This window comes from Chrysochloris asiatica, unplaced genomic scaffold, assembly GCF_000296735.1.
Source record: "Chrysochloris asiatica unplaced genomic scaffold, ChrAsi1.0 scaffold00337, whole genome shotgun sequence".
In the NCBI taxonomy this organism is placed as follows: domain Eukaryota; kingdom Metazoa; phylum Chordata; class Mammalia; order Afrosoricida; family Chrysochloridae; genus Chrysochloris; species Chrysochloris asiatica.
Genome location: NW_006408855.1, coordinates 244,195 through 261,673, shown reverse-complemented (window position 1 = coordinate 261,673; position 17,479 = coordinate 244,195). Strand labels below are relative to the sequence as shown.

Here is a 17,479-nt window from a genome sequence, read left to right as displayed (position 1 = left end):
CCAGAGAATGATGTACGTGGCAGCATAACCCTGAAGTCAATCGACAAATGGAAGAGTCAAGAACAGAATAAAATGATAAGAACAGAGGATCTGGGAGGTCAGTCTATGACCAAAACAATTACAATGTGAAAGAAGGTAAACACAGAGGAACAGAGATCCAGGTGGTGAGAGGGTCAGGTAGATTACAGGATAAAATAGACTGTCTTAAATTGAGGGAAGAGTTGATCAAGAAGCGGGAGGATGCAAAAGAACAAGATAGATAGGGGAACACTGAGACAGGTTTGCATGGCTTAAGTGGGACAGAGGTAAATGCTCAACCTTGGAACAACCTTGCATGGCCTAAGTGGGACAGAGGTAAATGCTCAACGTTGGAACAACAGGGCTCTGTGATACAGGGATCTAGGCATAGTTTGAAGAGGGGGAAATAATGCTAAAATGCTTGACTCATGAATATCAGTTTCCTTTGCCTACTATTGTAAAATAGACACTTGAGTGGGATAGAAAGGAATGTTGGGAAACATGATTACAGAAAACTTGTAAGCCCATCTTCAGCCTATAACTGATTAGAATACCTTAAAGGGGTTCTAGAACTTGTCCAGTGAAATAGGACTCTTGCAAAGCCTTTGCAGAGTATAGGACCTTAGGAGGAATCCTGAGTCCCATCCAGAACCTTATGAGGTGGGACATTCCCACTAGCAATGACAAGCAGACCAGCCTGGAACAGCTAGAGCAACAGAAGATACAACTTCAAAGAAACAGCACCAGGAAAAAGCCAAAACAAAAATGTCAGCATGATTGGCTACTACAAGAATAAGCAAGCTGTTTGCCAGGAAGCCATCAAGGCAAGCAATCACGTTCCTTCAGGACAAACTCCCCTCTAAGACTGAAACTCAAAGGGAACACATGAACAGACATGTAAGCTTGCTGGTGATCACATTGGTCTACTGGTGAGTGGAAGAGGGGGTAAGGCAGCAATGAAATGGGCTATGTTCAACCACAGTCCATTGACTCCCATTAACCTGGAGATGAGAGAGAGAAGAGGAAGGGCTGGTTTGTCCAAAGTGTGGTTAACCTGGGAACACTTGAGCCCACGGACAAAGACATAGGTGAAAGTGAAGCACCCAGCTGATATGAAGTGAGGGGAGATGCATAAGAACACCCGAACTTGCAGACAGTATCAATTTAACCTAGCCTTGATGACTTGATAATCAGAACTTGACTAGAGGAAAATTACAAAAAAAATTTTTTTAAATAAAGGAAACAAGGGTAAATTGCTACAATTTGATGAACCTGACCTATACTCATGGAGGTAGTAACTCTAAATACCAACAGAGAAGGAAGGAGTCTTCACATCAAGTATCAATGCTATCCCCTCTGTACACAGGTTAGATAGGGGCGGGTAACTTAGACACTGGCTACCTAAAATGAGGGACGATAAAGGCACAAAGAACTGGCTTACAAGGTTTCAAGAGGGAGTATAGTTTAAGAGTAGGTGGGGGGGAGAGAAAAAGTCCCCACTAAATAGTTTTCATTTTGTCTAAATGGGTCTGGTGAAAAGCGATGGGGGATAAGATTCATATGATTCAATAGTGAATAACTGTCATCATGACTAATAGTGACTGTCACAATTGTAAAGGTAGAAGTTTTGTAACAAAAACAGGGGAGTAGTTAATCTTACAGTACAGAAACAGAGGACCCTAAGACCATCAAGGGATAAGAACACAAGCAGACTGTGGGACCTTATCCAGAGAAGCAGACACAGGCAGAAATGGGAGTCATGGAGAGGGGGAGCGGCTGAGGACTCTAGATTCATGGGAAGAGAGGGATTAAGAGCTGGTGGCCAGGAGGCTGACTTGCAGAATGTGCCCTTTAGAGGTGTAAATTAAAGTGAATAAAGAGAAACACTGTTAACTGATAGTATAAGGAGGGTATTATAATCATTGTAATGAAACAAAGTTTATGATCTGTTGAATGAAAAACTGATGATCTGTCCTGTAAACTTTTACTCACTCCACAACACACATTACATACCTGTAAGGGTTTTACAGCTAACAGGACTCATTCAGCCCCTCACTCATTTAACTGTCACAACAATCTTGTGAATCAGGAATGATCTGCCTGGCTTCACAAATGAAATTGAGGCCCCAAAAATCCAAATGCTTTTTTATGACTGGCAGGTAGAAAGTGGTAGATGTGGAACTCACCCGAATCTGATCTCAGGAGTAAAAGAAGTCAAAATGCTTCAGAATTCTTTTTCTCCAGTCTTAGGTGGAGGTGAAGAATCCAGGAAGGAAAACAGCAAAACCTACCCGGGCCTGTCGAGTCTTCCACAGGTCCTGATGAAGTCTGTGGAGGGCAGATGCCACTGCCTCAGCTGAGAGAGCAGTCAGGAGGGGCTCTCTTTTAAATATGCTCCTAGCTTCATTTTGGTCTGAAAAAAGGAGAAACTTCCTGACCTGGCTGCCCTTATGAAAACAAAAGCCATAACTCCCAAGACATGCCCTGGTTTTGCTACTGATTCCTCTTCTCCTCAAAGAACCCTTTCTCAGCAGTTCATTCACGTCTTTTCTGCATACTCATTTGCCAGGCCTGGTGTGGTGCTATGGGATAAGCACTTGATTGTTAATCACAAGTTGGCAGTTCAAACTGACCAGACACTCCTCAGAAACCCTATACAGGGTCACTATGAGTCAGAACTGACTCAATGGTACTTAACAACAATAACACGTGCCAGGCACGATGCTGCATAGTATCATGGTAGACACTGAAACAACACCAGGAACTCTAGGAGCTAGTTTGCAGCTATAATCTCATTAACTCTTCAGAAAAATCCTGACATTGGGTACTTTACCTGTTGCTAGTTGCCACTGGGTGATTCCAGCTCACGGCAGCCCCATGCATACAGAATAGAACGGCTTCATAGGGATTTCAAGGCTGTGACTTTTAGGAAGCCGACAGTCACGCGCTTAACTATTTGCACCACTGAGGGACTCATGGGACTTTTAATATTATTTTAAAGTTGAAGAAAATCAAGTGCAGAGAAGCTAGGTGATTTGCCCAAGACACACAACAATCAGTTAACAGAGCTGGGATTCACTCGAAAGGAATTCCAAAATCTGGGGCTTGAACCTTGGTGGTCTTGCCCAAGGAACCACATTCCTCTTGCCTCTCTTTTGGGAGCCAGGTGTGACCCAAAGGCTGAGCTCAGGAGTGGCTGCCTCACCTGGCTCAGGGCCCCAGAAGGAGGGAGCAGAGTCTCCTCCACCACTCAGTTCGGGTCTGGTCTCACACCCGGACCCTAAACTCTGCTGCAGGACTGAGTAGAGTCTGGCCAGCTGGGCTTGGGCCTGGTGCCCGGGCTGTTGCTCTGCAGTCAGCACCTCCAGCTGGCTCTCCGTGCTTCGCAGTCGCAGGTGGAGTTGGGCTCCTTTGGTTTCTTGGGCCCACAGGGAAGCTCGCAGCTGCTGCTCTGTCATCCGGGATGCCTCCAGCTCCTCTAGCAGCTGCGCTTCCTGAGCCAGAAAGTCAGCCTCCTTTTCCTTCACCTCCTGCCTCAGTAATTCCACCTGCCAGGAAGGATGTGGAGGGACTATGAGCAGAGAAGGGGGTCCTTTTTCCTTCCAGGTTGGACCTTATTCAATCTCTATGGAAACCTTGATCAGGGCTGGAGGGATTTCAGCATGCTCTACTCTCCCGCAGGTAAGTAGGGTTCTGAAATGAGTGTTACCCTAGATTTGACACCTAGGATGTAGATCCCTACCTACTGACTGGCCATACCATGACTCCTGATACATGGGCCCAGGCTACAGAAATGGGCTTCTGCTCTAGTTTCGTCTGGTAGATACGGCAGCTCTCAGCTAGGATTAGAGCTCTGTTCTGAAAGATGACACTGACCAGCCACAGTAATAATGAATACCATTTGCTGAATGCTTACTACATTCCTGGCACTTTAGATCCATCATCTCATGGTTTTCCTCATAGGATTATCACCCTTATCTTATGGATAAAGAAACCAGTGCTCACACAACTGGGAGGCAGTAGTGCTGGAAGTCAAACCCAGAATTATCTAACACCTAGAACAGTGTCCTTAATAACAGCTATAATCTACTGTCTAGCTTCTACTCTCCCCACTTCCTGACTCCATGTTTCTTCTGCATCCAAGGTCTGATGTCTTACCCAGAATTATCTAACACCTAGAACAGTGTCCTTAATAACAGCTATAATCTACTGTCTAGCTTCTACTCTCCCCGCTTCCTGACTCCATGTTTCTTCTGCATCCAAGGTCTGATGTCCTACTGTGAGTAGACTGAGCCTATGGGAAGCCCAATTACTGCTGTCTCCCTGACCTGGCATAGTACTTGTTTGGTCAATTGCCCCTATTTCATCTTGTCAACCAGACCAAGCACACTTGATGGGCTTGTGTGTGACACAGGCCCTCTTGTGCTCCACCCCCTTAGGCACTAACTATATTCTGGGTTGTCAGTGTCAGTGGAGTCATTCTGATCTCTGGGTCAACTTCCCAAGACCCCATGCTGGCTCAGTCCTGCCTACCCTGTTCTGCCAGGGCTACTGAGGTCACAGCATCCTCTGTAATATGGAATCAGACAAGAGGTCTCTCAACAAGGGGCCTCCACCATGGAGGGAGGGCTCATAACCAGGGCAGGAAGTACCTGGGCACTGAGCTCTTTCTGCTTTCCCTGGGCCTCCTGCATGTCCTGGCGCAAGGAGCTCAGCTCTTGTTGTCGAACAGAGTCAGTTTCTTGCAAGACAAGGAGTTTCTGTTCTTTCTCCACCAGTGACTGAGTCAGGCTAAAACGAGAGAGGTCAGAAGGCTGGGCCATTGTCTCAGGGAAGGAAGAATTACCTTCTCATCTGACTTTCCTAAATGCAGCATTAGTAATGCAGACAGAAATAGTCATGATAGCGATTTGAGTACTAACACTAACAGCCACCACTTAGTGAGCACCCAGTGAGTGCCAAGCACTGCCTTAGATAATCCATGCATTTGACACTTCATTTTAATGACACAAATTCCAAGTATAGTTAAGTACCCCAAACTCATCATGGCCCAAACTTCCCACTCCCAATCATTTCCTTCTACGATGTTCTCTGGCTCAGTGAATGGCAACTCTACCTATCTAGTGCCCCAAGCTAGAAACCGTGGCCATATCAGAGTTCTTCCTGCATTCTGTCCACATCTGGTCTATGACTAAACCAAATTCATTCTAACTCTGAAGCCCATCTTCTCTCCTTTCCCACTACCCCTACCCTGGTTCAACCTTAGCATCTTTTATCTGGACATCTGTAGCAACCTAACTCGTGTTCCTGACCAAGCTTCATTACCAAACAGGTCTGTCCCTTTGTAAACTCCTATACTCCTGAGAACATATGCTGTCCTCATTCTGAACAGTCTCATATTGTTCCTCATGTGTCACGTCATTACAGTCCCTCTGTTGTTGTTGTTATTGTTAAGTGCCATCAAGTCGGTGCCATCATAGCGACCCTGTAGAGGGTTTCCAAGGAGCGACTGGTGAGCTTGAACCATCAACCTTGGCAGTTCAAACCAACTTTGCAGTCTAGCATATTAATCCACAGCGCCACACCAGGACTCCTACGGTCCCTCTGACACATCATCAAATGGATCCAATCAACATCTCTGCTTAAAAGCCTCCAATGGTCTCCCACCAAACTTAAACTACAAAATCCTGAATGATATGGCACTTGCCTGGTGATGCCACTCTCTCCTCAGTCACCACCCTCTTTTAGTTGGCCCAAACACCCAAGCTTTCATCTGCCTCAGGGCCTCTGTGACTGGGTGGCTCCATTTCATCCTCAGTGCTCAGTTTAGATGCAACCTCTTGAGAAAGGCCTTCCCTGACTACCTCTCTCATTTCTACTTCAGTACCCTGCTTCTTTCCTTCATAGCATGCACTGTAATCTATAATCATTTATTTGGGGGATTATTTGACTAATGTCTTCCCCACAAGCCTATAAACTCTTCAGAGGGAACGACAACACTGTGTCTCCCGCTCCTGGCACAGTGCCTGGTGCACAATGAGAAGTCTCTAAATATTGATTAAATGGAATGTAAGCCATGAAATTAGTGACTGTCGTTTCCTCACAGCTACAGACACACACCAGCTCTGGAGACATGAAAGGCTCAAGAAATCCCTGTCAGGTGACCTGAGTAAAGAAGTGTCCACCTCACAGTGGCCACTATAGACAGACAAGCAAAAGCCAACCTCATAGCCTGTCTGGCCTACCTGGCTTTCTCTCTTTCCAGCTCCTTCTGAATCCAGCAAGACTCTTGGACCTCTCTTATCTTCTCCTGAATCTCCCGTTCTATCAGTCTCCTGGACTCATCCTTGGCAACCAGCTGAGACTTCAAGTCCTCCATCTGGAAAGTTAAGGGCATGAAGAATACGACAGCAGGGTAGGGACCAGTGGAAAAGCGCTTCTCACTGAGGGTGTGATGGCCCTTCACGGCTTACCAGAGTCGCTGGCCCATCTCCAATGCTCTGGAGTCTCCACCAATCCCTCTGGCTGTGCCAAGCCACCCCCGTCCCCAGCATTATCCAGCCCCCTCATCTGTCTTTACAGCCTACATATGCTGTATAAAGGCAGGCCTGATAGAAGTCTTGGCTGAAGGGAACTACACCCAAAGGTAAAGTGATGTACAAGTGTTTAGTGATTATAGTTTTATAAAAATAATTAGAGCATCATTAATGGGAGGATTCTGAGAAAGAGTAGCAACCTGGGGAGGATGGGAAGAACACTTGAAGTGGGACTGCCTGAGCAAACCTACGCTCTGTGGTGACTATAGAGAAAGATATTATTACTATGGCAGGGCTCCAAGCTCTCCGGCCTACCCTTCCCCTCCCACGCCCAGGGCCCTGGGAGTGTGAAACCTGGCCATGCTAGGGAAAGGCTGAGGGGCTGGGTGGATAGAAGGAGGCAACCTGCTTCTGCAGGTCCATCTTATCCTGCAGCAGGATGCTGCCTTCTGCTTGGATAGCAGCAAGGTCGTCTCTGTGCTGCTTAGCCACCTCCTGGAGTTCCCGCTGGGTCTCTTGGAGCTGGGTCTGCAGCATCACACTGATCTCCTGCCGAGAGGGAAGCACCAGTGAGCAGAGGAAGGCTTCTCCGGGGGCCTTCATGCATGATACTGGCTTTTGAGCCTGGGTTGGCAAAAGTTGAAGGAGGGTTCAGTAACCAGTGTTGTTTCCTTGATGCCCTGCTACCTGAAGTCCCCTTAATCCCTGTCCTCATAATCCCTTTCCTCTCTCACTAAGAGTACTCGCACAGCAGGTGTTCTCAGTCAGGGTCCTTGTGTGGGTCCTCATCTCTTTCCCAGACCATCGCCAACAGCCTGATCATCCCCAACAAACACACACAGTGGCTAAGTTATTTTAAACCTATGTATTAAAACATGTCTAATTCCAGCTTTGAAATAGTATCACCCAAGCATGTCCCACTGCCCTTAGAACAGAACTCAACTGCCAACTGACTGTCAAAGGACTCCTGTCTGCCTCTTAGTTTACTATGCCCTGTTCTTCCTGTCCCTGAACTCTCCAAGCCCTTTCTGTCTGTCCTGGGGTCCTTATGATGGATAGTTCCTTTACCTACGCTGCTCTTGTCGTTAAGTGCTATCGAGTAGGTCCCGACTCACAGCAACCCTGTATAGGATTTCCAAGGAGCAGCTGGTGTGTTTGAACACCAACCTAGGGGCTAGCAGTCCAGTGCTTATCCTATGCGCCCTATCAGGACTCCTTGTCTGCCTACAGTGTCCTTCAAATGGCTAACTTTGGCTATTTTTTAAGAGCTATATTGGAATGTGGAGTCCTGTTGTGGCGCTGTGGGCTAATGCGCTGGACTGCAAAGTTGGTTTCAACTACAAGGTTGGCAGTTCAAGCTCATCAGCTGCTCCTTGGGATCCCTATACAGGGTCACTGTGGGTCAGAACTGACTCGATGGCACTAATTAAGAACAACAATAAAAATACTGGGATGTAATTCACATAACATATAATTCACTTGCTTCAAGTATACAATCCAATGGTTTAAGTACATTCACTGAGGAGTTGCCCAATCATTACCACAGTCAATTTTAGAACAGTTCCATCACCCCAAAGAGAAACCTCCTGCCCTTTAGCAGTCACTCCCTAGCTTCTCCTCCACCCACTCCCAGTCCTAAAGTATAAAGTCCATTACCATGGAGTCAATTCCAGCTCATTCATCATGACTGTATTGTGATTACTGACAAGTACCCTCAAGTCGATTCTGACTCATAGTGACCCTGTACAGGGTTTCTGAGGAGTGGCTGGTGAGTTATGAACCACCAACCTTGCGGTTCAAACTGACCTTGTGGTCCATTGCTTATCCTACAGTGCCACACCAGGACTTACATGTTGTTGTTAAGTGCTGTTGAATCGTTTCTGACCCATAGCAACCCTGTATAGGATTTCTGAGGAGCAGCTGGTGGGTTTGAACGGCTAACCTTGTGGTTTGCAGTCAAGTGTTGGTCCTATAGCACCACACCAGGAGTCCAGAACTCTTAAAGGACACAGTAAAACTTCCTATAGGATTTCCAAGGTTGCAAATTCTTGGTGTGGTGCCATATGGTAAGCACCAGACCATAAAATTGGTTTGAACAGCAAGGTCAGTGGTTCAAACTCACCATCCACTCCTCGGAAACCCTATACAAGGTTGCTATAGGTTGAAACTAAGTTGACGGTACTTAACAACAACAATAAATCTTTAGGAAAGCTGATGTCACATCTTTCTCCTGCAGAGCCTACTGGTGGGTTTAAGCTGGTTGGTTTAACCTCTTGGTTAGGAGCTGAGTGCTTTAGCCATTACACCACCAGAGCTCCTGCCCACAGCTCTAGGTAACCACTATCTACTTTCTTTCTCTATGTTGTTCTTGTTTTTGGTAGGTGCCCTCAAGTCTTTCCAGTCATAGCAACCCTAAGTAAACTAATGAAACTGCTCAGTCCTGTGCCATCCTCACAACTGCTGTGCTTGAGCTTTTTGTTACAGCTACTGTGTGCCTACTGATAACATGTCCAAAGGACAGGTCTCAAAATCCTTTGGGTCTTTATAGATTTGCCTTTATGAACATTTCATATAAATGGAAGCATAGAATATGTAGTTTTTTGTGACTGCTTTCTTTCATCAAGCGTATTTTCGAAGTTTATCCATGATGTGACCTGTGGCTGGCTTCTACAAGTCTCAGCACAAATGTCACTTTTTCAGTGAGGCTTTGTTTCTCTCACTCTCTTGTCCAAAGCGGCTCCTTCTGAATCACTCTCAGTGATGCCATCTTATTTGTTCCCTTCACAGCACTTAATACAGCCTATTGTTTACTTTCTCTTACATCTGCTGTTTTTGTTTGTTTCTGCCACTAGAACGTAAGTTTCCTGAAGGCAGGACCAGGTCTGCTACATTCCCTGTTGTGCTAGACCTTCATGTACCTATCACACATGTTGCACCCAGTACAGGGCCTGGAGCTTAAGTACCAAACAAGTACTCATTGATCAATCAACCAATGGATGCTCCCTTTTCTTTCCTGCCCAGGACCATCCTCCATACCTGCTCCTTCAGCTTCTGAACCTTCATGTCCTGCCTCAGCCGTTCCAGTTGTTGGCTGGCATCTGCCAGCTCCTTCTGGGTCTGCAGGAGTGTCTCCAGGAGGGACACTCTCTCCTTCTCTGTTTCAAGTTGCATCTGGAAAGGGACAGAAAGGCCAAGAGCTTATTGGGTCGGGGTTATCATGCTCACATGGCTGCTGTTCTAGGGCTCTTCTGGCAAATGGGGCAGAGACGGAGGGTGAAGAGAGGTCTGAAGTCACTGATGTAGAACCAGGAAGTGCAAAGACTGCCACTGGTTTACAAACTGACAGGAAGTGGTAAATGAGAGCCCTTCCTCAGGAAGCAGGACATGCTGTGGTATGTAAGCCCTGTAACTAGCGATATGCATGCCCGACTGCAATGACACTCTTGGAAGTGTCCCCTCACAGACTGGGGGACCATAGACTGAACATGTGGCTCCAACCCTCTGGGCTCCCCACCTGGCACAGGGCACTCTCAGCCTGGGCTCGCTCTTCCTCCTTCTGTACCCGGATAGCCTCAGTTTCTGCCTGCTGCTCCCTCAGCCTCATCTCCAGCTCCATTTTCTCCTTTTCCAGGCCCTCCACAGCTTGCTCCAGCTCCTGCTGCCGCCAGGAGCGCTCTTTATCCTGGTCACATGAAGGAAATCCTTGTTAGAAGTAGAAGGGCAAGAAGCAGCCGAAGAAGTGGATTGGAATAACTGTACGACTCTGATACACCTCTAAGTCTTTTTTTCTCATCTGTAAAGCATGGCTAATTGTCCTGGTCTTATCTATCATACCAGATTTGATAAGAATCCAATGATACTTATAAAAAATCAAATGATATATGTAAACATGATTTTTAAAGTGTAATTATTCCTACCCTAAGCTGTGAATGGAATCCTGGTGTGGCGCTGTGGGTTAATGCGCCAGACTTCAAAGCTGTTTAAACTGCAAGATTGGTGGTTCAAGCCCACCAGCTGCTCCTCAGAAACCCTATACAGGGTCACTATGGGTTGGAATCAACTTGACGGCACTTAACAACAACAAGAAGCTATGAATATGTTATTTTAAAGTTACCACATCATGATCAATGGCGCTGAAGAGCTGAGGCAGTAGACTCTGGCTCTTAGCTTCCCACGTGCCTTTAATCAAGGCTTCAGAGTTGTCCTCCCCGCAAACCAGGCTTAGCCTACTTAGTGAGTCCCTAGGAAGTGCAAACAGTAAACATGCTTGACTGTTAACGAAAAGGCTGAAAGTTCAAGCTCACCTAGAGGTACGCTGGAAGAAATCTACCACACTCCCCTGACCCCGTAACAAATTCATCACTGAATACCCTAAAAGCTCAGTTCTACTCTGACGTATATGAGGTGGCCAGGAGTCTGGATCAACTTTACAACAACTGGAGCCCAGCTAGGCTGTCTCCCACGTTACACAAGGACATCAGGACTGGGGGACTCTGGTTCTCCCAGAGGAAGCCTTCCTTGGTCTCCTAGTCTAGTCCAGATCCCTGAGAGCAGAAGCTCTCAGGACTGTGGCTATGAGCTTAAGCTCCGGAGTCTGGCTGACTAATCCATCAGTACTACTGTGACGTCAATGTCTAATCATTTCAGTGCCTTAGTTTTCTCATCTATAAAACTGGCCATAACAGTACTGCCCACCTAGGGTTGCAGCGAGGATTGAGAAAATTCACAAAAGCACTTTTGACAGCACTGAGCCAAGAAAACATTCAGTGTAGAAGAGCTACCATCATCACCACCACCACCACCACCACATTAGTATGAGGAGGCTTCAAAAAGTTGGTGGAAAAATGGAATGAAAAGAGAATGGCATTTCCCTGCCCCATTCCTTGACAAGGCACACACAGCTATAATTATGTATTTATGTAATGGAATACCTCTAGAGTTCCACCCTTTCCATCGTCATCTTGAGCAGCGACCTGCACTCTCACACTCTGGCTGTGCTGGCCTCTGTTCAGTTCCTTGAGCACACTAAGCTCTTTCATCCCATCTGGAACACACTTCCCTGCCCCCATCCCATCATGCCTTCCAGCTCGGCTTAAAAGACACTTTTTTGGAGAGGCCTTCCCCAACCATGCAAAATCTCCCTGTTATTCTTTCTTATAACACCCATTTCTTTTTTTTTCGTAGAACTTTGATAATTTATAATCATTTACTTGGGTAGTGGTTATGAATTGGGCTGTGAACCGCAAGGTCAACAGTTCGAGACTACCAGCTGCTCCGCGGGAGAAAGATGAGGCTTTCTGCTCCTGTAAAGATTTATAGCCTCGGAAACCCTGTAGAGGGTCACTATGGGTCGGAACCAACTCGACGGCACTTAACAACAACAACAACTTGTTTATGTATTAATTTGTCTAATACCTGTTTTCCCCCAAACCTTGAAGCTCTGTACAGAGAACTATGTCTAGGCTGATCTCACTGTGCCCATCACCCCAGCATCATGGTGGCACTTGGTTAGCACTCCATCAACACTGCTTTCATGAATCTGAATAAACTGTTGTCGTTGCTGATAAGTGGTGTCAAATCTGACTCATAGCAACCCCACGCAGCACAATAGAATTGTCGCACAGGGTGTCCTTAACTGTGATCTTATGGAAGCAGATTGCCTCGTGTTTCTTCCATGGAGCCACTGAGTGGGTTCAAATTGCCAATGTTTTGGTTAGCAGTCAGGTGGTTATCGCACTACCAAGACTCCTATGAATAAGTCACTGGACTGTTAAGATGCCTAAGAACAGCAATCTATAATACCACAGTTATATAACAGTTATGAATGCCCAATCTTCACTTTAGTCCAAAAAAGCCAACTAAAAAGAGGGGCTAGAGGAGTTCAGATTTTACTATTGTAAACTCTTGTAAAGTCAGCAGGTGGAGAACTCACTTAAGGGAAGCCACATCTACTACCTACCCAATTCTCCTGGAGCCGGTCCACCTCCTCCTCATGGGCTGCCTTCTGCTGCTGCAGGGCAGCCTGCCTCTCTTGCTCAGCCAGGGCCAGCTGCTTGGCTGCTGTATCCCGCTCTTGCTCTGCCCGGCTCCGTTCAGTGTCCAGTTCCAACTTTAGGCATCTCACCTCCCCTAAGATGCCAGGATCAGGACAAGGTCTCTGAACCTCTGTTCCACTCCTGTCTCCTAATAACATTCCCCCCACCCCACCCCATCTATCTCAAAGGAGTAACAATAGAGACCCTGCTTCTAGCCAGAAAAAGACCCTAATAGTGTCTCACTGCTTGGCTTTCAACATTGCCCTGGAACGGGGTAGGCCCTGTCCCAGCTGGGTTCTCACCTTGGATCACATCCTTGGCTTGAGTGACAGTTTGAATCTGGACCTCCAGCTGCCCCTTGGTGACCTCGATCAGAGAATTTTGTTGTTGGGCCTCAAACAGACTGCTCTCCAGTAGCTCCTTGGCTGAGCTGTGAGGTTCAGAAATTAGGAAGAGTTCTTACCCTTCAAACCTCGGTTGCTGTTGCTGTTGTTGGATGCCAGTGTGTCAGTTTTAGGCTTACAGCAACCTATGTGATACTCATAGGGTTTTCCGGTCTATAACCTTTATAGGAGCAGATCACCAGGTCTTTCTCCTATGGAGCAGCTGGGTGGGTTCAAATCTCTAACCTTTTGGTCAGCTGCTTAGCACTTAACCATTGTGCCACCAGCACTCCTTAGCCCTCATGAAGAAGAATTAGGTTTTAAGTATAATCTAACTGTGGATGCTCCGGGCCAACTATAAACTCCTAACTCCTCTAAAACCCAACCATGTGCCTACCCCTTGTCAAGCTCTGCTTGGCCCTTGGCTAAACTGGGTCTGAGCCCTACCTGAGGCCCAGCAGTTGTTCAGAGAGGCCCTGCCGGTCCCGCTCCACAGCCTGCAGCCGCACCTGGAGAGCCGCCTTCTCTCGAATTAGGGCCTCCTTCTCCTGGACTGCCCTGCTCAGCACTTCTTCTTGTCGATTTGCTTCCTGCTGCAGCTGTTCCAGCTGAGCTGTGGCTGCCTCCTGCTGATGGCACGCCTGAGGGGAAGAAAGTGGTGAGCTGCAGTAGGGGCCAGGTTAGAGCCGTCAGCTCTTCAGAGATTCTGAGCCCAGCTATGAGCCCTGAGCACTGCCCTCTCCAGTCAATGTATCTACTTCTCAGATCAACTCATAGAGTAGCAGCCCAGTTGTTCGTAAGAGTCATCCAGTCTGTTCTGACTTATAACGACCCTGTATAGGGTTTCCAAGCAGCAGTAGCTTGTGGTTCACAGTCTAGTGCTGATTCTACAGTGCTACACCAGAGGTCCAAAAGCATGCTTTTCTATGAGCAAGACCCTATGCTAGATCTGCCCCTAAGAAGTGTTTAACCTTGAGAAGTAAGACACACACACAGCACCAGAAAGAAAGTGATTCAGTGTCCTGAGAAAGAGACTCTGAGAAGAGAAATAATGAATAATTACTAGGGCATGAAAAAGGCCACTTTTGAGCCTGGCCATTGGTTAAAAAAAACTTCACAGAGTTCTATGGATTGAATGTATCCCTCCAAATTATATGTCAACTTGTCTGGGCCATGATTCTCAGTGGTTTAACAGTTATGTAATGATATAATCATTCCCCATGATGTGATCAGCCAATCAGTTGTAAGGGGATTAAAGTGGGATGTAATTCCTTTTTCTCAAGTTATAGCCCTGATCCAATGTGAGAGGAGTTTCCCTGGGGTGTGGCCTATATTACTTTCCTCTTACAAGAGATAAAAGGAGAGAGAAGCAAGTAGAGAATGAAGGACCTACTACCATCAAGAAAGAAGAACTGGGAGCAGGTCCCTGTGCTATGAAACTCCTAGACTTAGGGCCAGATTGAAGCCAAGATCATAGAGATCTCTAAGGAATAACTCTGGGTCCACAGACAATAAAAGGAGACACTGACCTTCCTCCTAAATTGTGAGCCAACAGTGAGAGAAAGTTTCCCCCTAGAGCTAGTGTCCTGAATTGGGACGTGAGCCCTACCTGAGCTCAGAGAGGCCCTGCTGGTCCCGCTCCACAGCCTGTGGGAGAATATATTTCTGTTTGTGAAAGTTATCCACTTGGGGTTCTTCTGTTATAGCAGCATTAGATAACTAAGACATGAAGGCTCAGCTAATTGTTACTCACTGTGCAAAAAGCTGGAGGAATAAGAAAAAGACATAGCCCTGCCTTCAAGTAGTTTTGGACCAAATTGGGATAGCATGTCAACAGATAAAAATATATACTGAGATGATGGTTGAAATAAGTATGTGCTATTGGAGCACAGGAGAGGCATCTAACTCAAACCGGGGTGTGTGAGGCAGGGGGTAAGGGGAGTGGGGAGCAGAGAAGGATTGCTATAGAAAGCAAGGAGAGGAGAGTGCAGTGATGCTAAGGTGGCAGGACTGGTTGGTGAAGAAGGGGGCCACAGAATGCCAGGTGACAAGCAATCCTTTGTATAGGCGCTGCCACTTTTTAGGTTAATATGAAGAAGAGATAATCATGGACATCTTTAAGAGAAGGTAGTAGTAAAATAAAACTTAAAAATCTGGAAAGCCATCACTGTAAACAATTATATTTAATTTAATAGATGATGCATATGTGTTATGGATTTAATTGTGTCCCTTGAAAATATGTGTTGCAAATCCTAGCCTCTATGCCCGTGGTTATAATCCCATTTGGGAATGGGTTGTCTTTGTTATATTAATTAGGAAGGATTCCAATAGGATGTGGGTGGATCTCTTTTGAGATACAAGAGCTCATACAAACAAAGGAGAGTAGCAGAGATGAGGGAGGAGAGATGTCAAGTCACATGGAGATCACTAAGGAGCAGAAGCTCAAACAAGGACCTTCCTCCAAAGCCAACAGAAGAGAGGAAGCCTTCCCCTAGAGCTCATTGTTGTCAAGTGCCGTCGAGCTAGTTCCAACTCATAACAACCCTTTGTAGGGGTTTCCAAGGAGTGGTGGGTGGATTTGAACTGCCGACCTTGCGATTGGCAGGTCAGTGCTTATCCTATAGCACCACAGCAGGTGCTCTGAATTCAGACTTCTAGCCTCCTAAACGGTGAGAAAATAAGTTTGTCAAAACCACCCACGTGTGCTATTATTATCTATTATGTTTCATTTTGTTTTGTGAAGTGCTGTCAAGTTGGTTCCAAGTCATAGTGACCCCGTACAGGGTTTTGAAGGAGCGGCTGGTGAGTTTGAGCAGCCAACCTTACGGTTCAAACTGAGCTAGAGGTTGGGTGCTTATCCTACAGCACCACACCAGGACTCCATATCTATTACAATAGCACTTAATTATTAAAACAATAATTAATAATATTAAAAATGTATTAAAACACATACATTTTACATAGTAGTTATGGACAAAACTTGTAAAGCCTATTATTTTAAAAATTCGAGGGATGCAAAATGGTTCCTAAGGAGCCCTGGCAGTCTAATGAATTATGAGTCGGGCTGCTAATCTTTAAAAGGTCTGCACCAGCCTCTCCACAAAAGAGGCTTTCTGCTCCCATAAAGATTTACAGCCTTGGAAAGCCTATACTCTATGAGTTGGAACTGACTCTACAGCACACCACCACCACCACAATGGTTCAAAACAAACAGGTGCTCTGTTGGCAGCACACATTAAAACACTACTATTATTACTGAAAGGAGCTCTGGTAGCGTAGTGGCTACGAATCGGGCTGCGAACCTTAAGGTCAGCGGTTCGAAACTACCAGCCGCTCCGCGGGAGAAAGATGAGGCTTTCTACTCCCGTAAAGATTTACACCCTCGGAAACCCTGTACAGGGTCGCTATGGGTCGGAACCGACTCGACGGCACTTAACAACAACAACAACAATTATTACTGATTACTATGTTAGAGGAAGCTTAGTGTAACTCAAAGTGTTTTTTAATGTTTTTATGCATGGAAAGGTACACTATGTACAATATACTAAGGCAAGCATTTGACTACTTTAGATGTGAACTGTATGTAACTGTTCTGGCTTAAATACAAATTCGACTTAGAGACAGATTAGCAACAGAACTCATTGGTAATCTGGGGCCTGCTGACACATTTTATCTTGGAAAAAAATGGGAAGATTATATCCCAAATCAGTAGCAGTGGTCATTCCTAGAAAGTGAGACTTTCATTTCTAGAGTCATCACTATAGTGTTCTGATTTTGTAGAATGAGCATGCATTATGTCCTAAGGTGACAGCATTTAGTCTGTTTTGTCTTCTTACCTCATGTAGTTTCCCCTGAATTTCTTCCTTCTCTTCTTGGATGCCCCGGAGAGCTGCCTGGAGCTCAGTCCCAGTCTCCTCTGCTTTCTGCAGCTGTGCCTCCAGGTGAGTTTTCTGTTCCCACAGGGTTTCCTTGCTCCTCTCTGCCTCTGCCAGGTCCATCTGAAGAGCGTTTCTTGCCTGCTCTGCTGCCTCCATTCTGCCGCACATGGACTGGTTCTCCAGTTCTAACTACTGACCAACAAGGGTAAGGGGAAAAGGACATCAAAGACAAATGGTTACAGTTTAGGATCAGGTTCTGAGGCCGAAGTCCAAATAATATTTGAATCTCTTTTCCAAAGATGAACACAAGAGTGTTTATAAGAGAGGGAGAACCCACTCACTTGAACAAATGCCTATATTCCAAGTACTGATAGGCTGGATGCTGAGGATAGAGATCAAAAGGCAAAATCATGCTCTCAGAGAATTCAGTAAAAGGGAACACAGAGCATTCCTGGGGCTCAAGGGAGCAGGAATAAGGAGATATACTAAATTTGCATCCTGAAAAGAGATGATTCTTTGATAGGTCTTTTCTGGTGATGGCTGGTATCTCATGCAACAGGATTAAAAATCTAACTACATCGCCTTCCTTCCAGAGAACATGGGGCTCATTCCTAGTCCTCATGTTGTTA

General features: G+C 46.0%; 1 protein-coding gene across 1 annotated transcript in view; it reads right to left on the bottom strand.

The window, feature by feature from the left end:
• The window catches only part of CEP250 (centrosomal protein 250kDa), a 60,548-nt gene that overhangs the window by 16,051 nt on the left and 27,018 nt on the right, over positions 1-17,479 (bottom strand). The window contains exons 14-24 of the mRNA XM_006875703.1: positions 16,809-17,039; positions 13,420-13,613; positions 12,892-13,019; positions 12,514-12,683; positions 10,069-10,236; positions 9,591-9,725; positions 6,960-7,103; positions 6,264-6,397; positions 4,671-4,809; positions 3,224-3,566; positions 2,310-2,431 (exon numbers count right to left, since the gene is read on the bottom strand). Of these exons, the coding sequence (XP_006875765.1) occupies positions 2,310-2,431; positions 3,224-3,566; positions 4,671-4,809; positions 6,264-6,397; positions 6,960-7,103; positions 9,591-9,725; positions 10,069-10,236; positions 12,514-12,683; positions 12,892-13,019; positions 13,420-13,613; positions 16,809-17,039 (1,908 nt within the window). The remainder of the gene's footprint in view (positions 1-2,309; positions 2,432-3,223; positions 3,567-4,670; positions 4,810-6,263; positions 6,398-6,959; positions 7,104-9,590; positions 9,726-10,068; positions 10,237-12,513; positions 12,684-12,891; positions 13,020-13,419; positions 13,614-16,808; positions 17,040-17,479) is intronic.